General features: G+C 32.8%; 1 protein-coding gene across 2 annotated transcripts in view; it reads right to left on the bottom strand.

The window, feature by feature from the left end:
• The window catches only part of LOC140434835 (uncharacterized), a 98,843-nt gene extending 72,300 nt beyond the window's left edge, over positions 1 to 26,543 (bottom strand). For both annotated transcript variants that reach the window (XM_072523400.1, XM_072523401.1), the window contains exons 1-5: positions 25,805 to 26,543; positions 17,167 to 17,653; positions 14,126 to 14,324; positions 12,058 to 12,162; positions 8,814 to 8,902 (exon numbers count right to left, since the gene is read on the bottom strand). In XM_072523400.1, coding sequence (XP_072379501.1) covers positions 8,814 to 8,902; positions 12,058 to 12,162; positions 14,126 to 14,324; positions 17,167 to 17,653; positions 25,805 to 26,340 — 1,416 coding nt within the window. In that variant the 5' untranslated portion in view covers positions 26,341 to 26,543. The remainder of the gene's footprint in view (positions 1 to 8,813; positions 8,903 to 12,057; positions 12,163 to 14,125; positions 14,325 to 17,166; positions 17,654 to 25,804) is intronic.
• Between the last annotated feature and the right edge of the window lie 220 nt (positions 26,544 to 26,763).

Below are 26,763 nucleotides of genomic sequence, written 5' to 3'. Positions count from 1 at the left end.
ATCAACCTGTTTCGACTCTCTAGCAATTGCAGTATTTATACTGCTGAACTATACAGAATACTACAAGCTACGAAAACTCCACCCAACGACATTAAAACTATAGCAATCTACTAGCAATTGACTCTCTATCATCCATGCACTTCATAAGAAACTTACATTCTATCTACCCAATAGTTCAATAAATCCAGAGTGTTTGTAATCGTCTTCAAACTAATGGAATTACAGTAACAATATTGTGGGTCCCATCATACGTTGGTATCCCAGGTAATGAAAAAGCCGGTCTAGTAGCAAAACAAGCTTCTTCTCTAAACTTAACATTAAAGATTCAAACATAATCAGATCTAAAAAGAACACCCAAACAAAAAATAATGTGCCTTTGGAATGATCATTGGAAAAGAAGCAATACCAAGTTAAGCGTTCTCCAACCAAACATTTTCTACCACTAGCTAGCATCAATGAAAAAAAAGGACAAATTGATTATTCGAAAATTAAGAATAGGACACACACGCCTTACACATGGACACCTAATAAATTCTAGCAATCAAATTTTGTGCCAGTACTGCAACACCACGACTTTCGTAAAACACGTACTTCTTGACTGTCAACACTACCTAACGCCCAGAAGTATATACAATCTTGGTAACAACCTAAAAGACACTCTAATCTCAAAGAGCAGCAATTATAAAAATGTATTTCACTTTAAAAAAACACAAATCTATATAATTGAATTAAAAAAAAATGTAAATTGTTATATCCGTGTCAATGGTCACTAGCAGTCGAGGCACATATTTCCAAATAAAAAAAATCGTGCCATTATGAAGGGGGGGGGTCGTATTAAAAGAGGCCAATGAACCAATCCAATGTTGGCATTTATGAATTGGCTATCTGTAGCACAGTTTCACTTGCATTTCTGGTAAAATTCGTCAAGTAGGTATATCTCCTGTCATAATTACGAGTGGTTAAAATTACTTCCAATGCATTTTAACTAGTGATATAACGAATGTCATTTGTTTCGCGAATGCGAATCCGAATCTATGCAACTTAAATGTTTTAAAAATATGGACTTATTTTACATTTAGAATAAATATGCTTCTTGATAAAATAGGCCTTTTTATATGTTCGGGCGTATTTTTCAAATCAAAGAGTCTTTATTTATTTATGCATCGGCAAATAATAAAATTCCCCAACTAGCTTCTGAAGAGTGGATGATTCTTGAAAAACTTATCGGTTTACTAGGACAATTTGAAGAAGTAACCAAAGAGTTCTTCTTCTTCTGGTTCCTATCCGTTTCGGATGTTGGAAATCATATTGGCAATCATGACCTTGCTCGCTGCGGCTCGAAACAGCTCCGTTGAGGTTTTCTTAAACCATGTTCTTAAATTCCGCAGCCATGATATTCTCCTTCTACCAGGTCCTCGCTTACCTTTGACTTTACCTTGCAATATAGACTGCAGCAGGGAGTAACGGTGCTGATTTCTCAAACCAAAGAGTTAAATGGGGTCAATGTTTCTATTTCTTCTGTGATTTCCTTAATCGCCACTCTAGAAAAAGTTGTTAATGATCTTGATTCATCCGTTGAATACATTGGTGATACGATTATTGTCTTGAAAGACGAGCTTATTTGCAAATTGTCGGATTTAAGAATTTTCATTTATTTTTTGTTTTCTAATGAGAAATTAATTGATATTAAGTGTAAATCATTCTGAATCTAAAACTTTATTATAAAGTGAGGGCTAATAATCTGAATTGATAAAAGTGAATGGATTTTTATTGTGTTAACCTAATATTATCTTCAAATTGTTTTTTTTTCTGAAATTTATATTCGCAAAACATTCGCACAAATTTCGCGAATGCAAATGCGAATATACAAAAATATGCGAATATTCGCGAATACGAATGCGAATATTCGTTACATCACTAATTTTAACTAACAGGTACTGGCCAAACCAATAAAGGAAACAGTGTAATCACGGATATACATGGTGTGTTGTTAGGAGTAATATATTGATAACTAATAAACTGGTTGTGTGAGTTTGTAAAAATAAATTTAAGTAAAATTTATTGTTTATACTGTGCATTTAGTAAACTAAATATAACTCCAAGCATTAATAAAGAGCTTCTGTTTCTATCTACTGAAGAAAGTAAACGTACAAAAAAATGCAAACATGCAAAAATAGTCAATTTAGTCGTCAATTTCATCTATTAAAATATCTTGAAATTTTTATTAGTCGTAGTTTGGCAATATCTATCTATTAATAGATAAAAAGAAAGAAACACTGAGAATTTAAAAGTAACCTCATAATTAAAGAATCTCGTAGTGTAAACCACATTATAAATCACATTATTAAAAATCGTTCATATCCAAAATAGAAGCAATAAACCCTCAAGACTTAACATAAAACGTAAAGGAAACATCATCTTCAGATTAGGTTTTTTATAACAATATAGATAAATTTATGCACTTTTGATTAATATAAGATAATTTGAAAAATATAAGATAATTAAATTACAAAATGAAACCGTTTGATCTAAAAATGACAATCAAATGAATTATAAAACTGTAAAAAGAGTGATGAATTCGACCTTTACTTGATGGAAATTCATTTTATATAACAATAAAACACTGAAAACTTTGTTTTCAAAACTTAAACAAAATTTATTATAATATTTTATTACTACAGCTGTTTCGGCAGAGTGCCTTTCTCAAGTGATCTATTTTTGGATGTGTTTACAATTTAAAGTCTTTAACGAAATAAGTTCAGTAGGGGAGAACTGTTTGTCTCAAGTTGGTCGTTCAGAATTATGTCTGTGTTTTTTAATTTGTTAATTTCCATAGATTCTAATAAAGTTAGCTTAAAAGGCCTTTATTGTGGATGTGATGAATTTGAAATTAGTCAATAAAAGAATGATTATGATCTAGAAGGTGAAGTGCGTATGTAAAATCTGGTTTCCTATTATTGAAAGCCCGTTTATGCTCTGCTATACGTTTGTTAAAAGTTCTACCAGTTTGACCGATGTAAGTTTTTGGGCAGTCGCCACATGTATACACCGCTGTGTAAGTGCTTTTTATTTGGGCTCTCGTTGTTTTTAATATATTTGCCTAAGTTGTTGTTTGTTCTAAAAGTTGCAGTTATTCCTATTTTTTGTGTTTCACTATTTTTGTTGATATTTTGCCTGTATATGTAATCGAACAGAAGGTACTGAGTTTTTTCTCTGGTGGTGGAAATACTAATTTCAGGGTTTTCTTGTGTAGTTTTTGATTTAAAATTTTATTAATTGTTTGTTCGTTGTATCTATTGTTTACTGCTATTTGCTTAATGATATTTAATTCTGTCTCAAAGTTGTATTTTGACATCTGAATTTCTATTAATCTATGTATCATGCTATGATAGGCTGCGAGTTTATATTGTGTAGGATGAGATGATGAATTGTGTATAGTCTTCTCAGTATGGGTAGGTTTAAGAAATACGGAGAAGTAATGTTTCTTTTTAAGTCTGATGATTTTTAAATCTAAAAAATTAATGGATTGATTTTGTTCTGTTTCTATTTTAAATTCAATATGACTTCTTCTTCTTTTTCTGGGATGTTTTGAAATCTTTGTCTCTAGATGATCCATAAAAATATCTGATAGCAATGGGCTTAGAGGACTACCCATTATAAGTCCTGCACTGCTATTTGTATATATGTATTTGATTATTAAATTCAAAGTAGTCTTGGTTTATGCAAATTTCAAGAAGATGTAAAATGTCAGATGTAATAATTGGATTTGTACTATTATGGTCTAAAAAGTTTCTGTAGGAGGAATACTAGGAAAAAGAGTTTTAACGTCAAATGAAATTAATCTGGAGTTGTTAGGTAATTGAAAATGTTGTACTTTATTAACTTTTTCAATTGTATTTTTTATGGGAAATATATTTGAAAATTTAGTGTGTTGTAAAATAATCTCTAACAGTTTTTTTGAAAGTTTATATGACAGAGCTGTATAAAAAGAAACTACAGGTCTTATTGAGTGATCAGGTTTGTGTAGTTTAATAAAAGAGTATAATTTAGGAGACTGTGGATTCATGATGTTGAGGCATTTCTGTTCTATTGAATTTAATATTGATTTTGAATTTTCTAACGCTAGTTATTTTGATTATTTAAAAATTCTATTGTGTTGTTATTATATTCTATTTTATCTATAGTAATAGTAGTGTTGCTAAACTAATATTGCTATAGATATTGCTAACATAATTCTGAATGACCATCTTGAGACAAACAGTTCTCCGCTCCCTCAACCTACTTAGTTAAAGACTTTAAATTGTAAACACATACCAAAAATAGATGACTTGAGAAAGGCATTCTGCCGAAACAGCTGTAGGTAGTGATAAAATATTATCATAAATTTTGTGGAAGCTTTGAAAACAAAGTTTTCAGTGTTTTATTGTTATGTAAAAAAAGAGTTTGTTGTCCCGGTTTCAATGGAATTTGCTGACTTTACGCTCCGCTTTAGTTCAATGGTCAATGGCTGTTAGTCTGGGTGCTTATGGCTACATTTCTATATACACGTTCGTGCAACTTATAGCACATCAAAAAATACTGCATGAAATGGAGGAGAATATCACGGTTGCAAAAATTAACGGATGATTTACATGTAGTGTTTAGGACTTTAGAAAAACGGCTTTAAAGACAGCATTATATGACAAGATAAAAAATGACAGAAATCACAGTTTCTCTTCGCACGGTCATCTCTGGTGAACAAAGTATAAATATTACGATGGCACAGTCGAAAATACAGTATAGGAAAAAAAATATCACCTAATTGGTAAACACTGAAATAATACCAGCCAAAGCAATGAAGTATCTAGGAATTATAATGAACTAAAAACTTTCATTATAAGGCCATATCAACATTATCAAAGAGAAGTCAGAAAAGAACACTCAAGCCCTGAAAAAAAAAATAACGGAAAATATAAAGACCAAATTATCAGAGAAGAGTGTCGGACGTCATATACTCCATCATTCTACATTCTGCGCCCTTACCGGAAGATGTCATACACAGAAGAGGAATACTTTTATCTTTTTAATTTTGTATATAGCCGCTTGGAGGGCGCCGCCAATAAAACCTTCCGAGATAAATGTAACCTCAATCTTTTGTTGACATAAATAAAGAGTTTCATTGCGATACAACAAATCATGTAGATACAGTGAATTTTTGAAATTAGCAAATCGGTTGAAAAATGGATTTTAGGAAAAATGGAACATTTTCGAGCAATATTTTTTTTACAATTTTCGAAGAGGATTATCCCAATAGTAATGTCTCGATGAAATAGTTACTGTGTTTGGGAATGAAGCATCACACCAGTCAACTATTTCCCGTTGGTATTGCGAATTTCAATGTTGGCGCTCCAGTCTCAGCGACGAATCCACGCCAGGTCCATCCAAAACAGCAGTCACACAGTAAAACATTGATGCGGTTAGTCAAGGATGACCGCCGTGTAGCATACCGGAAAATAGAGGCATCTTTGGGCATTTCAAAAACCTCGATCCAAAAGATCCTACATGAAGAACTGGGTGTTACGAAGTTGATTTCCCGTTGGATTCCTCGTTTGCTCACAGAAGAGCAAAAAAGCGGTTCGCGTTAATTGGTGCCGAAAAACATTGGAACTGTTCAACAAAGGAAGGTCAAAAAACGTTTATAGTATTGTAAGTAGCGATGAATCTTGGATTTACTCCTAAGAACCGTAAAATAAACGCCAATCCGCTGTGTTGGTGTTTCATGATGAGGAAAGACCAACAAAAGCGATCCGTTCTCAATGTGTGTCAAAGAAAATGGTCGAAAAGCAACACACAACGGCGAAACATTCTACATCAGGACAATGCAAGTACTCATCATCATCATCATCAGTGGCGTTATAGCTCTTTATGAGCCAAAGCCTTCTTCAGAACAATCCTCCATTCGCCCCTGTCTCTGGCAACTCTTCTCCATGCTCTAATTCCGATAGACTTCAAATAATTTTCTAGGTTGTCTTGGTACCTAAGTCTCGGTCTTCCTCTTCTTCGTTGTCCGATCGGCCCTCTTCGGTCAAAAACTTTTCTGACTATGGCATCTTCCTCTCGTCTGATTACATGACCTATCCATCTGAGGCGTGCTACCTTAATGAATTTTACAACGTCAGGTTCTCCAAATCTTCTATACAACTCAAAATTGTAACACCTGCGCCACAGACCTTGTTCTTTTATGCCTCCATATATTCGTCTTACGCAAGTACTCACACTGCCCAAAAGACCTTATAAATCAAAATGACTTAGTCAAGTAAAATCAGTTGTCATTATTCTGCGAATATTAATCAACCTCCACTGTGCAATGGAACCACAGTAACTGCGAAAAGGCTAATGAAAAATATCATTGCGACAACGATCATCAAGGAAAAATACAAAGGAGAGGGAGGATGTCTTGATCCCACGTTTAATGATGATTTCGACGAAGGTACCATTTGATTTTAAACGTTTATAATTTCCCATGCTTTTGGCTTCTGCAATGACAATAAATCACAAAGCCAACCGTTAAAAGTTTGAGAATTAACGGAGTTTCCATGTTTCACACAATGGCAATTATTCGCGTGTTGGAAAATCGTCATCGTTGTACCGTTCGCGTCATAAAAAACTGGTACAACTCTTATAACCAAAAACCGTGTTTTTTAAGTTGTGTACGTTGGTCTTGTCACATGTGTCATTCTAATTTCTAGGGCACTGTTGCCAGTTCAACGAAAATATTATATGAAACCAGCTAAAAGTAGGGCTGTGCGACAGATCGCCAGTTTTGAGTATACTAAAAACTAAAACATTATCGATCATTCTCTATCAGTCAGTCACATTTATTTAAACATGCATCCTAAAAAATTCTCCTATTACTATTGTAATTTTCCATAATCTTAATTAAGTATCCACACATTGATTTGTGTTTTATTACAATTTATGAACATATTTCAATTTAAAAATAATGATAGATAATCAATCTAGACATAACTTTAAATTATTATAATAAAACATTACAGTGAGATATTGGATTGTAACTGTCACGTTTTGAAAAGCGTTTTTTCGTCCCGGATATTTTATAGTTTATAATACGTAGGATAAAGTATAATGTTAGTTTTTCACATTTATTGTTCTTGTAATAAATAATAATTTAATTTTGGTAGTTTGCATGTTACTAAACTTATTGACACAAAATACAATTCGTGTTCGGTAGGTAATTGAAGTATAAAATTACAGTATATGCATTCCAATGTTCCCTGTGCCAATACCCTAGGTTTAAAGATCCTTCAAACATTTTGGATATTAGCTCAACCCTATCTCTGGTTATTAAATTTATTAGATACGGTTTTTTGTTGTTAATAATAAAAATAATACCTATCTAAAAACTTTATACATTTTTGAATGTTATTTTTTATATATTTAGATTTTGTGCAATTCCGTTGTCTGTGATGGCAACAACGAATTGATTCACGGACCATTGTGTCCAGTCTGAACACAGGTTTACATTGGGAAAAAAAGTGTACCAGTTTTATATGACGGGAAGTGTACCTACATTTATTTAACACAAAAAAAATAAAATATTTTTATCAGAAAGTATTAAATTGATTCAACTTTTTTCATGATTAATATGTTTGAGTGTTTTTTTTTTGTTTTATTTTCTGTTAATTTTTTAGACACATTATTTAATTCTAAGGCGGTACGAAGTTCGCCGGGTGAGCTAGTTGAATATAAAGACCGATCTTAAAAGTCATAGGTGTATACACAAATATCTCAACAGTAGAGGTACAAATAATAACTGGAGTATTTCCAATACACCTACTGATAAAGAAAACAACAATTCTAAATGAAACGGGAAGAGAACACCCTCAACAGGTCCGAATAAATGGGACATAACAATGAAGGAGCGTGGAAAGGTGTGCTGCTGGCAAATCCGACTCCTAGTTTGGTTTAGCTCACAAAAATACCAAGTATTACAGTGAATGCCGAACATCACACAAATTATAAAGAGCAAGGAATTATAATTAAGTAGGCAGCAGTCTAAGGGGCTACGGCAGGGCCTCCTCGGAGAGGGAATGTGCCGGCATGTCAACATTACTTAGGCTATCTTGCTAAGTCGGTTTAGCCACCTCAGAAAAATAAATACACGCATATAGACAATTAAATGTGTATTATCTTTAAGTCACATTCGAATTATGCTTTTGTTTTATAAGCTTGAGAACTTGATTAATCTTTCCCTACAGTATTTGATGGTGGTAGAATATGTTATTATTTTAATATAATTTCAAGAATAAGTTTACGATGTAATTTTATAAAAATTACCGTCTTTAAACAATTTGATTCCATCGTTAAATATATTCCCTTTAATAAACTAGTCATATATAGATTTTAAATTAATTTTTTAGTTTATGTCACTCATAAAAATGTGCTACTTTACACTATTACATAACTTATGTATTACAGAATTTACTAATCAATCCGATAACATTAGAAAACTCACTAAGCTATTAACTTGCCATAAAAAATTATATTATATAGGCAAATTTGTAGCTGTAAACTTTAGCAATAATAAAAATTTAACGCTATAACTATATTTTAAGGAACAATATTAATTAAAAGCTAAGAATTGAAATAAAAATGCTAAAAGCAATGTATAAAAATAAAAAGGAAAATCCATGCAGATCATACCTTTTGCTGTTAAACAGGGATGTTTATGAGATGTGTGAATGTGAAGTTTTTGGAAAGAGACAAGAAAGTCATTTATTATAAATCAGTTTGTAATTATTTTAAATTTTTACCTGAAAGTCACCTATTTTGTGCAAAGCATTATTCATAGTAGACTCTTGAAGGTCTTTGATGTTATGCAGAGTATGTACAGTTGCATCACCTGCAATAAAAATCAATAAATATAAAATATTGAATTATTTTTCTGTTTTATATTTATAAATTCCTTAGGCTAGATTGAATTCACAGCATCATTGGCTATAGTGGTAGTATGTATTTATTTCCCTGTAAAAATATCCATAAAGCCACGTGGCAATCACCAGACTGTCAGACAAAAACCAAATTGACCATTTACTTATTGATAGTTAACCCCGATGAGCATGTAGAGGTGCTAATATAGACTCTGGCCTCGAGACCTTTTAAGAGCAAAATTAAGAGCACGTACATCTAACGCTAAAAAAGGCCACAGCGCAAAATGTACGAAATATAATACTGAGGTGCTAAAATCAAACATGGTACTTACGAATTTTAAACGAAGCGTTATCAAAAATCGAAGAAAACTAAGCATAGAAGAATACTGGACTAAATGTAAAGAAGATATGTACACATTGGCTAAATGCGTCTTAAAATGTCTGGCCTGACAAGGCCAGAAGAAACAACGATTGGTTCAACGAAGAATGTATATCTACTAACCAACAAAAAAGATAAGCGTATAAGAGACTCCAGTAGCGCAGAACGAGATGTAACTCTAAAAGATTATGAAAACCTTCGACGAGAGGAAAATAGAATGTTTAGAAGGACAAAGAAAGAGACAACGTTCTAAATGAGATTGTTAACCATCATAACAGAAAAAACTCTCGGAGATTCTACCAACAGATAAATAACTGTAGAAAGGAATTCAAAGTCAAGGTCAAGTTCAGACACCTCAAGTAAGCTGGATAACTGAGGACCTTGACCCAGACACAGAGATACGTAACAGACTTGAACAGGCAAGAGCAACATTTACGAATATGAGAAGTCTGCTTAGCAACAAGAGCTTTAATTTAACAGTACGGTGCCGTTTTGTGAAATACACATTTACTCAGTGCTGCTGTATGGGATGGAGACTTTGACAATAAAAGCTAACGTCAAGAATTGTCTTGAGACCTTCGAAATATGGTATTCAGGAGAACCCCTAAAATTCCCTGAACGGATCATATAACCAACGCCGAAGTATTACGCCCAATCGGTAGAGAAAGAGAACTGCTGCAAATAATGAAGCGAATGAAAGCTGCCTAAATGGGTTACATATTTAGGAATTCTAAGTACCAATTTTTGAAATTAATTATGGAAGGAAACATTGAAGGAACAAGAGGCATCGGCAGAAAGAAATACTCGTAGGCTAAATAATGTAAGGGAATGGACAAACCTCGACGCATGTGCAATTTTCCATCCATTCCCCAGCCTCTTTTGGTACAAGAATTGAACAGGAACTAACAAATAAGAAAGAGGAATAACGCAGCCTCAGTCATCGGAAAACTATGGACTTGATCCTGATAAAAAATATTCTTCAGAAGAAAAAGATTATCAAGTGAAAATTGGCACGTAAATCGCGAAGCTCAGCAAAAATTAAACAATGTCCAGCGAGTAAGCGTAAGCAGTTTCAAGAGGAGAGGTTTCAGTATCTGCTGAAGAAAGTCTTCGATCCAATAGAGGCTCGAAAACAGGCGCTAAAGCCCGTCTGAAAGACACAAAGATAAATAAGTACACAAAAGATCTATTAAGTGATAGTGTGGAAATATCTACTAGAACAAATGAATCCTTTATCTCAATCAATCAATCAGTTTATAACATTATACGCCATCTTCTGATTTCCAGTCTCCATATGTGTCCATACCGTCTTAGTTGATTTTATTCTGATATCTTCTGTTATATTGTGCTTAACATCCATAATTTCTCGTATTCTTTCGTTTCTAACTCTGTTTAATCTTGATTTTTCAGCCGCTCTTCTCCAGAAGTCCATTTTTGTTGCTTCTAATGCTTTTAAGTTTTTTCCTTTCAGTGGCCATACCTCACTACCATATGTAACAATGCTTTTTATAATGCTGTTATAGATTTTGTGTTTGTTTTCTTTGGACATTGTTTTGTCTCATAGTACACTGTTTAATTGTCTAATGGCTTGTCTTCCTGGTTATTTCTATGTTTAAGTTCTTCGTCTAATTTGCCATCGTTGGTTATTTGCATGCCTAAATATTTGTATTTTTGACATCGATTTATTTCTCGCTGTATTTCTTCCAAGATTAGATTTTATTGAATTTCCCCAATACACATGTATTCAGTTTTCTTGATATTTACTTCTAGCCCCCATACTTAGTTCGAATTTTTCAATAAGTTTACGGTCATATATTTGAGGTCTTCATAGTCTTGGGCCATCACTATCTGGTCGTCTGCAAAACTCAATGTGTACAATATTGCGTCGGTTAGAGGAATTCCCATGTTTCTGAAGTTTATATTCCACGTCTTCATCGCTTGCTCAGAGTAGATCTTAAACAAGGTAGGAGACACGCGCATCCTTGTTTGAGTCCTTTGCTGATAGTGAAACCCTTGGACACCTCCTGACCTTTCTTTATTTTACTTGTGTTGTTCTTGTAGAGGTCTTGAACAACCTGGATTAAGGTTACACTAATATTTGTTTTCTCGAGAGCTTCCCAGAGTTTTTGTTGTGGCACACTATCATAAGCTTTTTTAAGGTCCACGTAGGGGAGATGTATTGGTTGATTTCGTGCTACTTTTTTTTCGATCAGCTGGGTAACAGTAAACAGATGGTCATTAGTTGATCTACCTGCTCTAAAGCCGGCCTGTTTTTCGGCCTCCATATCACAGAATTCATCTTCCATTCTCTTTTTGATGAGTTTCCCGTAAACTCTCGAGATTGTGCTAAGGACTGCGATTCCTCGATAATTGTCACATACATCTTAACTTCCCTTCTTATGTATTGTCGTGATAAAAGATGTCCTCCACTCCTCCGGTATACTCTCTCCGTTAATACATTTTTGGTAAAGGCTGGCTAGCTGCCCTTTATCTAAAATCTGGTATATATTCGTCTTGAACGTAGAGATGTATCCTTTCGACAAATAAAACAATGTGTCGGAAAATCTCAAAAAAAATACTATGAATGAATAATAAATTATTTTTAATTTTAGAACGAAAATTCTTAATCGGACATGTATGAATGTGATGTATTACATTTCTGAATCACGTGCTTTATACATAAAAAATTCAAAGGATTCTATATATTTAATAAATCTATACCATAAAGTAGTATCTATATAAACTTACTTATAGGCTTAATGGAACTTTTAAGGCCTTCCATAGTAGACTGAGTCGTTTGTTTCACTTCACTTAGTAACAGATTAGCCGAGTCTTCCACGTGTTCCATTTTACCTAAACGAAAAAGGTAATTCAATTTATTAAAAAAGAGAGATTAATTCACACTAGATACTAATAAGCTTAATAAGTAAGATAAGACTAATACACAATAAGCAGTACGGCTTTATGTGGTAACCTTATTAAAATAAACTAACTTAAGGGCTGTTAAAATTCGAAATTTTACAAAATAAATAAGTTGATCAGAACGCACAAATAGAATGCGAAGTGAAAGAATGTCAATGCCAAAATCAATCCTGAGGAATAAACCAGTGCACAGGAGAAAAAAAAAAGAAAGACCATGACAAAAATGAGGTAATAATCTTCTATGTTTGGACCCTGTTTTGTTATTGGATATGTAAATGGATCCGCCTGAACGTTTCGCTACCCTTATAGGTAGTTTCTTCAGTGGCAGGAACGTGTTATTGGTCACTGTAACTTAAATACTCAACGTACTTATGTAGCTGGTCGCTCGGGTCGACGACCATTATGGCGTACCTTCGAATAATGGGAGGCTGCTGTTACCACACGTTCTGGTGGACATTTAGATTACAGATAGGAAATAATAACTAGCTTTACTTTCTGTGTATATTCTCGGGATAATTACATATTTCTGTAGTTACGCGAATTTTTCTGGAATAGAACTATGGATTTTTAGGAAAAAATGAGGTTTTTTAAATGTTTTGTATCTAGACAGTGTTCCGGGAGCAAAGAAGATCTATTCCTTGTTTTCGGGTTTTGACGGATAGGCCAGTTTCGCCAATGTATATTGGACCACACGAACCGGGAATAGAAAAATACAACACAAAAAAAAAGAAAGGCGGTGGTGGCTTTTTAGAGATGGGAGAAATTCGAAAATTTTCCTGAATGGTCATAGAGGTCCTGATGCCTTCTTTTCGAACAATATTTCTTATTGTGGCTGTGACAGGGCGAATGTATGAAAGAAAGATAACACGTAGGAGAAGGTGTAGGATGTTTAGGATTTAAATGCCAAACATATAAAAAAACAAAGGAATAACACCTGCTTTCAGAGCAAACAATTTATATCAAGAATAACAAGAGCCAAAAGAAAAATCATTTACAGTGGTGTCTACAAACTTAAATGTGGCGACTGCCCAAAAACTTACATCGGTCAAACTGGCAGACTTTTAACAAACTTATAGCAGAACACAAAAGGGCTTTCAATAATAGAAAAACAGATTCGACATACGCACTTCACCTACTAGGCCTTAATCATTCTTTTAATGACCAATTTCAAATTCTTCACATTCAAAATAAAGGCCTTAAGCTATCTTTATTAGAATCTATAGAAATTAACAAATTAAAGAATACCGATATAATTCTGAGTGATCAACTTGAGACAAACAGTTTTCCCATCCTCAACTTACTCAGTTGAAGACTATAAAGTGTAAACGCTTACCAAAAATAGATCACCTGAGAAATGCACTCTCTCAAAACAGCTTTAAAGTACATTCGTTTAGCAAATTCCCAACTGTAAGCAAAAGCACGTGTTGATATTCGCCCTCTCATTCGTCAAGAGGCTATTAAATATAATTTATTGCCTGAAGCCAGAGAGATTCTCATGTTACAGATCCAAACTTGCCAGTCGGTTTAAATTCAAATTGTAGCGTGTTGGTTTTTAAGTTAATATATTGTGTGTTATATGTTATAGTTATTGTTAAGTTATTTACTGGTCATGTTATTTTTAGAGTTTAGTTTAAGTATGATTTAATCATTAAATTTCAAGAAGTTCTTACACTAATAGTTTCAAAAGTAAATATTTTTAAAAATCATAGGATACACCTCAGTACGACCCTGTTTGGCTTTCACGTGCGTCTGTTGACAATTGTTAATATGTAAAATGGATGTAGTTTAGTGATAATAAATTATAAAAAATTTTGTGGAAGTGTTCGGTGATTTATTGTTAGATATCATATATGTTTTTCTAAAAGGTTTAAATAGTTCTATATAAATTACTTACTTTTCATATTTTCCATTGTGAGGGGTAAAGCGTCCAAAGGGTCTTGCCCCAATGATATGCCAAATGCCAAGTCTCTAGTGTCTGCGTAAGTCTTTGTACTTCTTGTTAACCTAGGCTCATGGATTTTTACAGGTGCACTAGGAGGCGGCTTCTCGGTTCGCACGTGTTCTTCTTTTACTTCTTCTGCACTGTCGACTTTCTAAAATCAAAAATAAATTTATCATATTTATGATTTAAGATAAATATTATTTATTTGACATGATTTTTCTAATAACCCTAAGTAAGTTGCCATTATGTGTTTACTTCAAAGACGGCTGACTACTAGCATTTAACAGTTAATGCGGTCAGTTATCATTTTCGTTTAAGGGTAAAGTGAGGGTTTTTTTGCTAGTCAAAAGTCCGTTCCCCCCTCGTATCTTTTGAACGGTTATACTTATAATAGTGAAATTTGGAGGAAGGTAATAAACAGAAGTAGACTTCTTAACTAGTCACAACAAGTGAAAAACACCTTTTTAGAAACACGAACACTCAAAATAAACTTTTATTTGCACTAGCAAAGATTTTAGTTACAACTCAAAATATATTATTCAAACTTCAAATACAAATATAACAGAGTATTATAACATTAATGTCAAACTGAAAAAAGGAGGTTTTACAATGCTTTATTTATAATAATTCTACTTGCTAAATTTGCTGTTTTAGTAAGTCGTAATTGATGTTGTAAGGCTCCGGAATATTCTGTGCTGATATGCGGTAACTTCTTATTGAAATCGCGTGGTCGAATATACTGGATTATAGCGGTCATTGTACTATAACTCGTAGTAGTGACAGATGACGTTACAGCGCCACTGTGCAATTGTAGTTTCGCATTTAATTAATAAATATTAAAACCTCCGCCTCTGGTTACTTGTCAAAAGTTGACGTTTTTCAATTCTCTAATTGTTTTTATGTCAACGTCAACTTTTTTGACAATTAACCAGAGGCAAACGTTAGAATATTTATTAATTTAGTGCGAAACTACAATTATTTTAATATATCTATTCAATCATACTAATTTTGTTTGGACTTAAGATGATTTTGACGAATAAATTAAATAAATACTAAAATTCCAACTTGGCATTTAATTAATAAAAATTCTAACGTCCGCCTTTGGTTATTTGTCAAAAAGTTGACCTTTGTCAATTCTCTAGTTGTTTTTAGTTTACAAAAGCGTTTAAAGCTTAATATTTAGTTTCTGTTTAGTTTAGTCAAGTTGTTTTTAGTTAGTTGTTCTTAGTTAGTATTTAGTTTAATTATTGTTTAACGAGACATTAAAATTTTTTACAAAGGCAGAATGGTACGTACTGTAGCCTACCAAGTAGCAGCTGTGTTAATAATTGGTGAATGTGAAAATTATTTCCATGCAGCGGAACGTCTTTTTAATGAGAGGTACCCCGATCGCCCTATATTGAGAACTTATTAGAGGAAGCTTCTTCGAAAGTTTAAACAAACAGCTAGTGTTCAAGATGTCAAACGATCTATCGGCCAACAAATTATTTTTCTTCTTCTAATGGCGCTACAACCCTTTATGAGTCTTGGCCTGCTTAACAATCTTCTTCCATTCTGCCCTGTCGGATACTTTCCTTCGCCACTGCCTGATGTTCATGGTTTTAAGATCCCTCTCTACGTCGTCTATCCATCTTTTAAGGGGCCTTCCTCTTGTTCTGTTTCCTTGGGGCTTCCATCTCTGGACTACTTTTACAGCTCGATTATCTGGCATTCTTTCTAGGTGACCAAGCAAGTTTAGTCTTTGTGACTTTACAAATCTGACAATATCTGCGCTCTGCATTAGTTCATCCAGCTCGTGGTTCATTTTAATTCTCCACGAACCATCGCTGCATTGGGTTGGTCCAAATATCTTCCTTAGTATTTTGCGGTCAAATATTCTCAGTTGATTTTCATTAGTGGTTGAGAGGGCCCACGTTTCATATCCATATGTGACCACTGGTCTAATTACTGTTTTGTAGATTCTAAGCTTAGACTTACGATTCAGTAACTTACTTTTCATTAAGTCTTTGTATGCATAAAAGCACTCATTACCGCTAACAACAAATTAGTGATGACAAAAAAATTGACATAATTTCAGAAATGGTAGTGAACTCTACTTCTTCTACAGCTCAAGTTGCATATATCTATGGAATCAGTCAAAAGACAGTACACCGAGTGTTGGCTGAAAACAAATTTCATCCATACAAATTAAAAATTGTGCACCAACTTTCAGATGATGACCCCGACCGAAGACTAGAATTCTGTGAAAATATGTCCAATAAAATTAACCAACAGCCCGATTACATAAAAACAATTTGTTTTAGTGCCGAAAGTACTTTTTCTCTCAATGGTAATGTTATCACACACAATTTGAAGTATTGGAGTGACAATACAACATCACAGATGACTAACTTGACTGATATATCCATTAACAACTAACCTACTTTAATAATCATTTTCATTAACTAAAAAAGATAACATTCCCTTGCTTTTCTTAGATACATCTCAATAAGATATTATTATACATGAACAATATAATATAATTATATAAAAAAAATTCAATTAAGAAAATCTAAAATAATATTTCCCTATACTGGGATTTAACTTCATTCGGTTTTACCAATGAACCTTAACGACATAAAGATTCAAAAGAACTACTTCAATTGTCAGCACATGCGTTCTGGTAAAACAGAACCTCACATTTAAACTTTCTAACAATCACAAATTTAGTTATTTTTTTAAGTTAAAGTAACGCGTTAGTTAAATTAACAATATCAAAAATACTTATTATTGTCTAGACAATTTAAGTGTATTTATCTAATGTCGCATTGCAAATTTAAATATTTGTGGCATTCATTAAATAAATAATTAGAGAAAAACTGCTGACAGATAAACCACAGAACATAAACGATATAGATAGGTTGTTATAAGTTTAATATTATCACCAATAGATGGCAGTTTATGTGTGTCCCAAAGTACACACACAAATATATTTGCTAATACTTATCTCTTACCTTAGGTATTTCGGCTTTCTTCTTTACTTTTTGTTGAGTCACAATGCCATTCTTTCTTTTTCTAACTTCGGTTCCTTGTTCACTGGGTTTGTTCTCAACCGTTACTGCATTCTCGTTAAGTTGCACATTAAAAGTAATAGTTGGTGATGATTTTTGTTCAATTGGCAGTTTATCTTCAATAATCATTTTAGAATCAACTACATTATAATACTGAGAGACACAAATTCTGCTATATTTATCTAAATTATATTTTTCTCTTATAAATTTTGAAGCTAATAAATTGAGAAGTTTGTAATTTAAAATTTCTGGATTTGAGATGAAATTAATGAGAAATAAAATTAGTTTTCTAGCTACTATTGATACTAATACTTGACAAGGAAGTGAATTCCATAATTCTGAATTGATAAAGTGTCTCATAACATTCGTTGTCAGTTGCTGAACAAAATAATTCTTAACTTTCGGATTTGTACTAATAATGTGTGAATATCTGAAAGAAAAATAATATTTCAATTATTTGCTTCACACACATAGAACACAAAAGTACCTACATAAATAGACATTACCACCAAATTATACAAATAATGTATAACAAAAAAATCTATTTTGCTAAAAGAGGTACCAAAATAAATACCTACAACACATATGATTCATTTTCAAATACCAAAAATTAAACACAGAAAATAGATAATTACTAAAAATAACAAACATAATTTTATAGATATGAGTACCCTACTATCGCATGGGTTCGCAACATCGCACCCTTAGTTCATTCTTATACTGGTAATGTGGAAATAAAGTTCTCCGTAATTTTAAGTTCATATGTGACCCCTACAGATGCCACATAATGTAGATTACGTTCGCAAAATTATAGATACTGGTAGTGTCGAAAACGCAGCATCATACGTGGTGTAGTTTTTTAGCGTCGTTAACTACATATAGTTTTAAATAAAGCTGGTAAAATGTTATAAATTTGTTTTTAACGTTTGGAAGGTCTGATCTTCATTTTTCAATGATTTAAACAATATTGTAACTTACAATATTGTGAAAGTGTTTTTACCATTATAACATGCCCTAATGTCGCACATTGATGAGTTTCCAATACCGAACTGTGCAATATTAAAAATTCAGAAGAATTAGTTAATATGAAATTGGGTAGAAAGAAGACATTATCGGAAGGAACAGAAATAGTTAACTATTGTTTAGAACTCTGGTTTGAAATCCTCGGATATACAAAGAATAGCGTTTCAGCTCACTTTAAGAAATAATTTGCCTCATTATTCACTTAGAAAATGAGCTGCTGGAAAGAAATATCTTAGAAGATTTCTCCAGCGACACCTCAATTTAACATTCAGAAAGCCACAGGTTATTTCTTCTGCAAGGGCAAAAGGTTATAACCAAGCAAATGTTGATAATGTTTTTGATATTCCTGCTTTGCAAAAAATTACTTCTAATCCCGATAGGATACATATCGTTGATAAAACAAAAATCACGAATCACATCACAGGAATCACAAATATACCAAGTTACCTTCATTCAAAGGTAAAAGGCAGGTTGGTGCAATTACTACTACCGAAAGGGATTCTTTAAGTGATGAGGTGATTTGCATGAATGCTGCTGGTGGGTTCTTGCCACCAACGTTCCCTAGAAGAAATATGAAACCAGAGCTACATAATGGTGCACCATTAGACACCATAGCAGGATGTCATTCATCCGGATGGATTCAGCAGCATTTATTCACTCAGTGGTTGAACGATATTATCAAACACACAAAGCCATCTCCTGACGACCCAGTTATACTGATATTTAATAGTCGCTACTGTCCTACACGCAACATGACCTCATGGAACTCGCTAGAATTCATAGTGTGATAATTATCAGTCTTCCTCCACCCAAGACACATAAACGCAGCCACTAGATTTGGCGTTTATGTATCCACTATAACTACAACTATAATACGTACTACTCTCAATAAAATCGAAACCTGACTTACAATTCACGTGGGTATAGTTGTTTATGTTTACCACATAGGCGAATTATTAGGTAGAGCTTATCTAATTTACTAATTACTTCAGAAAAATTAGTATTTATCCTTATAATATAATCCTAATCTACGCAAAATCTTTTCTGATGCCCATGTAGGTCCAGAAGACATAACGCCGTTGCCATCTTGTAGTGGAATACGAAACACTACCTCAAATCAAAACCACAAAACAGTATCTGCATAATTAATAACGGGGACCCGATATAAAGTTGATTTACAAAAGAGTGGCAGAAATAAACAAAAAGAAAACTGTAAAAAAGAAAGTATTCTTGAAGCGGAACGGATCCACCCAAAAAGAAATACGTATCTACCAAAGAAAAATAAAAGAAATGATGAAGTAAAGGAAGACGACAGTATAGGTGATCGTATGAAAAAGTAAGTAAAAAAGAAAGTAGAGAACCTATACAAAGAAACAAGCCTGGCAATAAAGAAAAATAAGAAATGTAAACCAAAGAAAGTGACAGCAGTGATAGTGATAATGAGTCGAATATAAAAAATATGGAATTAGATGATGATTCTGATAGGGAATGCAGCTCTGAAAATAATAATACAACCGATGCAGAGTGTATGTTTTGTTTGGGATTATACTCAGAAAACAATAAAGGTGAAAAATGGATAAAATGTTGCCAATGCTACAAATGGGGACACGAGTAATGTTCTTATTCTGATAAGAAAAAAATGTATATAAGTACGCGATTTATGTTTAACTGACTAAGGTGTCCTAATATCAACCGCCCACATATGCCCTAATATCACATATTATGCGATATTACGATATCATATTCAGCTGAAAAAAAGTGACATTTTAAAATTTTTTTAAAACAGTCTGAATAAAAGAAATACATATATCCTTGATACCAGATATTGATTTATTGCATACTACAATATATTTTTAGTCAAAACAACGCATCTCTAAGAGTTTTCTCTTCCTGATAGTCCTAGAAAAAACGGTACGATATTAGGGTACTCCTCTCTGTGTAATAAATAATGAACAGTAGATATTTACAAATAAACTTAAATATTTACTGGACTGTTTCTAATAAATAAGTAAATCAAGGGGCAATATGAATGGGTTGTTCTGGAATACTTTAAATATATAAATTGATCTTTGTACTTTAAAAATGAAATTGATTACATCATTAGTTTGTTGCAGTTCCATCAACAGACAGAGAATTAATGGATAATATTGAATAGTAATAATTTAGACTCTACAATTTTTGCGAATCAATTTTGCAACGTCTGAACGCAAAATCGAAGACTTGACTAAGGAGTTATAGAGCTTTAAGCCTCGAAGTCGGAGAGCACATCGCTGGTGGACTAAGTTAAAGCCTACTCTGGTACAATTGGCTTTCGCAAGACCAAGTGACTTACAAGATGGGTGATGATATAAGAAATTCTTGTAATATGATACATCATAATCTTATTTTACATTTACTTTAATTTTTTGGTATAATAGGTTAGGTTAGGTTCAATACGAGTGGGCGCTTAATAGTGCTGCTGATATTTAGTCACAGTGCCTGTTTGTCTTTTTAACTTTTTCCAACGTGGAAAGTGCAAATGGAAGATACGAAAAATGGAGATGAATGGGACTATATTATGAATGAGGCCTACATTCATAATACGATTGGATTGTGTTATAGATAGAAATATAAATTTGTTATATTTCAATCTAGTTCTTCTGTCTTTAGTAGTTATATTTTGCCTTGGCAATTGTAACGTGTTTTTCATTTAGTTTTTTTAAAGTCATCTTCTATTGCGTACTTTCAAATCGACTATATTTTCAGTCAACGACAACAATCTTACTACCTAGGACTTTTCTTTCTTTTAGGATTCTTAGTTCTTCAAATTCATTTTTACAAAATCCTGTAATTCATCTTGATCAAGAGGGAATAATTATTGTTAACCAGAAGTAAATGATTATATATTTAAATAAGGAAATTGAGAAATTGGATGTAACGCAAAGGTACAAATATTTCCCCAGCTTTTCTTAATACAAAATTAATTGTGCAAAATGAATTCTGCCATGGCAAGACCTTCGCTTTAACCATGACACGCCTGTAAGAACAAGATTATTTCTTGTATATTTATATTTGCAACTATATAACAACATTGCATGCTTAAGGTTTTTATTTTGGCCTGGGCACCCGTCCAAAAAAAGAGATGTTATCTTTTAGCAGTGTAAATTTCAGAGGAAAGTTTTTTGACTTTGTGCTTGATGCCATGCAAAACACAAACAGTTTTTATGAGCGATATTATCAAAGGGCAGGTATAGATAGCAAGACGCCTTTTATAAAATATGGCATTTACTTTGGGCGATAAGCATAATGACTTGCTGTAGGTCAAAGAGAGCACATAGTATGTATTTATTTGACTACAAACTTTAAAAATGTATTTTATTTTTTAAACTTCTTTTTGCTTTTCTTTTTTATCAGTGTTTTTGCGATGTTAAGCAAATATTGCGTTGGTCTTTTTGGGTCTATAAAAGGATAAGTTTTTTTGTCTCTAAAACCCAGTGATATTTTAACCACTTAATGCATTATCCCGTGTCTGACACGGAGCGGCTTGCCGGTAAATTCGGGATTGTCCGTATCTCACACGTTCGACCATAGTACAGCGCTATTTAAACTTATTATGGGCATTTCCTATTTTAGTTTTTGTCAGGTAATAGATATTTTTGTGTTACATTTACAGTCTAGTTTATTTTCGTTATTCAAATGTTTTATGACCTTTTCTGATCCTTTTTTTTTTTAATTAATGTGTGCATTAAGTGGTTAAAAGCTAGTAATATCATTAAAGATTTTCTGCTCGTCTAAGTATAAGCAGAGCATACACTTTTCGAAAATTCAATCCTTAATTACAGCAACCTCTTGCTGACTTAGCACGGCAGTAATGTGATTCTACAAAGAAACGTACTTTGGACTATGTAGTGGATGTCCGCCAGCTATTGGTTTTTTAGGTTCTTCTGTACAAACACAGATGCCCAACCTTCCCTTTTTTGACACTTTGTTGGTTGTTTTGTTTTACTTCAGTGTTTTCTTAGTATATAATAGCGTTACAAGCCTTGCATGTCTAGGGTTTGGTTGGAGATTTTACTCCACTTTCTTTTATTCTGTACGTTAACATTTCAATTTATAACCATTAACTTCTCAAAATTTTTCTCCACTGCTGTCAACCATTATCTTCTGGGCCTTTTTGTTTTTCTCCACTTTTCTGTCATTCCTATTCTTAATGCGATCTTTGGCAATCTAGTGTGATGACCTCTCTATATCACCCAGTAACCTTATACTTTTCGATGAGGATGCCAGGAACTGCCTGGGAACGCGTTCATGGAAAAGAACAGCGGTAAATAGAGATGGTTGGAGAAGCCTGTTGAAGGAGGCCAAGGCCCGATTTGGGCTGTAGCGCCATTGGATGGATGGATGGATGGATGGAACCTTATACTTTGGGATCGAATTTGAGCTATTGTTGAAAGACTGTTATTCATTTCCATTATTTATTCGTCTTTGCCACTCAATCACTCCATATATACTGCGTAGTAATTCCTTCTCCCCTACTTGAATCCTCCGTTTATTCCATCTTCTTTGATCACTCCATATATACCTACTGCATAGTATTTTCCTCTTTCCTACTTGAATCTTTGTACAATATGACTAGTTTTATGGCAGGTCTAGTTCTATAGAGCTTCCTTTCAATTTGTCTTAAGGCAGTTTTGGATTTTAATATGTTATTTACCACTCCTGCACTTTTACTTCCTTTACTGATTTTGCATTAGATTTCTCATTTCAGATTCGTCACTTTTATCACTGAAGTTTACCCCCAGATAAGTGAACTTTTATGCATTTAAAGTCATATGTTTTTCTGTCTAAATAGTTACTTAAAATTAACTCTTTGTCCATATCTTATTTACTGCACCCCAGAACCATACATCTAGTTTTTGTTTCATCTATTTCTAGACCTAATTTTTTTGCCCACTTATCTAGTCTTCTGGTTGACTTTTAGCTATTTTTTGGTATTATTAGGAGAACTAGGTCATCCATGAAAGCTAAGTACTGATGTTTTAGAGTATGTAGAAATTCCTTTGGTTAGAAGATCTGGTCTATAGTAGATCAGTCTCTTCTGAAGCCTGCCTAATAGTCTTCAACTATGTTCTCTTCTTATGAGCAATCCTTCTGTTAATAATATTAACCAGTATCTTATATACTACATCTGTCTACATACATACATATCTTTGTAGTTATTACAGTTGATCTCATTTTTCAATATCAGGAATAATATTGCCTTCGAACACTTTGCATATTTTTCTCTTCCTATGTTATAATCATGAGATTGTATAAAGCTTCTTCAAGTTGTGCACCTGTACCATTGGTATTTTTAAGGTGTTTAATAACTTCTTTTAATTTCTGTCTTGTTGGCAGTTCTTTGTTTTAGGTCTTATGTCACCTTTAAATTTAAATTTTCTTTTATCTTGAGGAAGTTGATATTTATTATATGTTCAAATTACTTTCTCCATCAGCTTGTTATTTCTGTGGCTCCTTCCACCAGATTATCTTCGTAGTCCTTACAGAAAATCATTATCTGCTGGTAATGACTGCTTCCCTTTTTCGCTTCTTGGTAGACATTCCTCATATATTAGTAATGAAAATTGTATTCATATGTTGTTGTAGAAAAATCTTCTTTTTATTTCTGAATAATTGGTTTACTTTTTGCTTTAATATATATTTATTGTAAGTAGTGTTTTGCTCCTGTAAATTATTGTAAGCTTTATTGTTTTTAGTTTTTCCAATATTCACACTATTTCTATACTTTCTAGTATTTCTGCCTTTACTTTGTTCGCATCTTCGATTTTTGTTAACATATTTCTAGATGTTCCTCATACAGTACAGTCTTCTTTCAAGACAGTTTTTATAGTTTCTCGGCATTGTTCAATGATGGTAATGTCTTTTCGGCTTCTGCTGGTCATATTTGGTACACTCATTTATAATTGTTTTTTTTTCAACAGGTTTTCAATTTTAGCTTAAATTTTATTAGATAATGAGCGCTGTTGGACTCTGCACCTCTATAGCTTCTAAGTTTTTCAGTCTCTTTATGTGCATCCTCTCCTGTAATACATGTGTTTTAAACGGCATTCAAAAAAATAATTTTGGACACACCCTTGTATAAAGGCCATCGTGCAAAAATTCACAGACTCTGCCTGCAGGAATAGAGAAGAGTTTTGTGCCAAATTTCTTCTGGTGGGGAGAAGAACTAGCTTACATGATCAAAGGCACTTTTGGTCCGATTTGTCCATTTCCAAGCTTTGGAAGGTTAACATATCTTCTTGCTATTACAAGACTCAACCCTCTGCATTAACCTCATGTAAATCTAATCTCAAAATTATTGAGTTTCCAGTATTTACTCTTAATAGTGTAAGAAAGTTTGCTGGGTAAGATACAAACATTTTCTTGTGTGTATTCCTACTCTTGTGCTATATTTTATATGCATATCTAACTTTGCTACAAATTCAACTAGATTCACCTACGGAATTATGTTTCCGACAACTAATTTATTATTTCTCACTGATTTAATTAGGCAGTAGTTCTATAACATAATTTATCTAGTTATTTGTCCAGCCATACAGCCGATCTCCAGGTTACTTGATGAATATGGGGTCTCCTATCACTATTTCTCTTTTAGTAGTAAATTCAATCAGTTTAAGTAAATCAGTTTCACATAAAGAATATGTAATCCCTCTTTCTGAAATCGCTGTCTCTTTTGCTGTTTCCTGTAGTGCTAATAAATCAATATTATAATTTTGAATTTGCTTTATTAATTCTTTAAAGAACTCCTCCCTGCAAGTGTCTCTTACATTCAAGTGCCTAAAGCTATCTCTTCACCCTGTGTGTTGTGCCAGTTGCCTTTTGCATTGTAATTTTCCATTACCTTAGTCAATCAGCATTTCCAATACTTTCACTTTTTTACACTACAATTTTTTGAGACTTCCTTTTTTCACTGTATCATCCTTACTCCATCTTCAGATTTCACCTTCTACAATGAAACTCTTCTCTCCAAGTTATTTAAGTTTTTCTCCTATATCTCTCTGTATAGCTCTTTCTGTCACTATCAATTTATAAATATTGTTTTATATCTGAGAAATCTCACTTTACTTTACTTAGGTTATGCTGATTGTCCTAAACTAAGCATTCTCCTGTATTTTATATATTGCAAGGAAATTTGCTGAACCATTGTCAGGATGGTAGTATATGGTGAATTCCTTTCCTTGACAACTTTTGATTTGAGAGACTGATGTTGAATAAGAACTGAACTTTTTTTATATATCTGTAATCTTAATCACAAAAACATAGATTAAGTAATTGGTAATACAGTGTGATCAAAGAATATACAGGCATATGCCTCTATATTCTTTGGTGTGGTATTGGTTGCCAACTTCTAGTATGGATAAATATACAAATTATGAAAATAGTAAGTACATATAAATACCAAAGAATATAGAGGCATATGGGTCTATATTCTTTTTAAATACTATCAAATATTTGGTAGTAAAGCACATAAAGTATTATACCTGCTTAAAGCAGGTTTGCCAATAATAAAATCACTTACCTATACAATTCTTCAATATTTCCAGTGTACTTTTCCTTTCTTTTTAATCCCCTTCTGTACTCTTTTAAGTGTCTCAAAAATATATTCAATATGCTGTGGGTTAAAACCTTACTATTTACACATGATTGGACCTCTACTAACCTCTTGATAACATCTTCAAGAAATACTCTACTCTCCTTAGTAAATTCAGCATCACTACTAATATACACGTACCAGATACTTAAAAAATATTTATCAATATCTCCAACTAGGCCATTCAGCTTTTTCGAGTCTGGTTTTACACTAATATGTTCCTTCTTGCTGTGTTTACTTATTTTAATAATTTCTAGTGGTTCATTTCTTTGCAACAACTTATGTAAATAGAAAAAGGTAATGCAAAGGGATCCAAACCAAATTAGTACAGAAAAACTTAAAAATGTAACACCACTTACAGGTAATAGAGGAATTACACTATTTATAATAGAAATTGACGTTAACAAACCAACCCCTACAATAAATATCTTCCAATTTAATAATATATCTGCTATGAGAGACATTTCTTTTTCTTTTGTTTATTATTGATCGGTTGAACTGATTATACGTACTTTACAATGGTAATAACGCTGATTAGTTTAATATTCTATCATTATTTGGGTCTGATAAGGTATTTACATTAATAAATATCCTGTGATTAAGATTAACTATTTTATTATCACTCACATCTTGTTTACAAATTTTGTAGGAGGTGAGCGAGGTGAGTAATCACAGCTGTCAATGTCAAAGTCATTATTACTGATAATCTCAATTCATTTGCATGATGCAAAATATAAAAATCTAATCTTTCAATAACCGATCATGTATATCGTGTAATTGATAAAAAACCCAGGTTATTGTTATAGAATTTTTATTTCATTTGATATTTAAATTGTTCAAACTTATGGTTTTATTTTGCCGTATGTAATGGTGGTTGCAAATATGTA

Source organism: Diabrotica undecimpunctata, chromosome 2 (assembly GCF_040954645.1).
Source record: "Diabrotica undecimpunctata isolate CICGRU chromosome 2, icDiaUnde3, whole genome shotgun sequence".
NCBI lineage: Eukaryota > Metazoa > Arthropoda > Insecta > Coleoptera > Chrysomelidae > Diabrotica > Diabrotica undecimpunctata.
The sequence above is the reverse complement of the archived record's forward strand: the minus strand, read 5'-3'. Positions and strand labels throughout refer to the sequence as shown.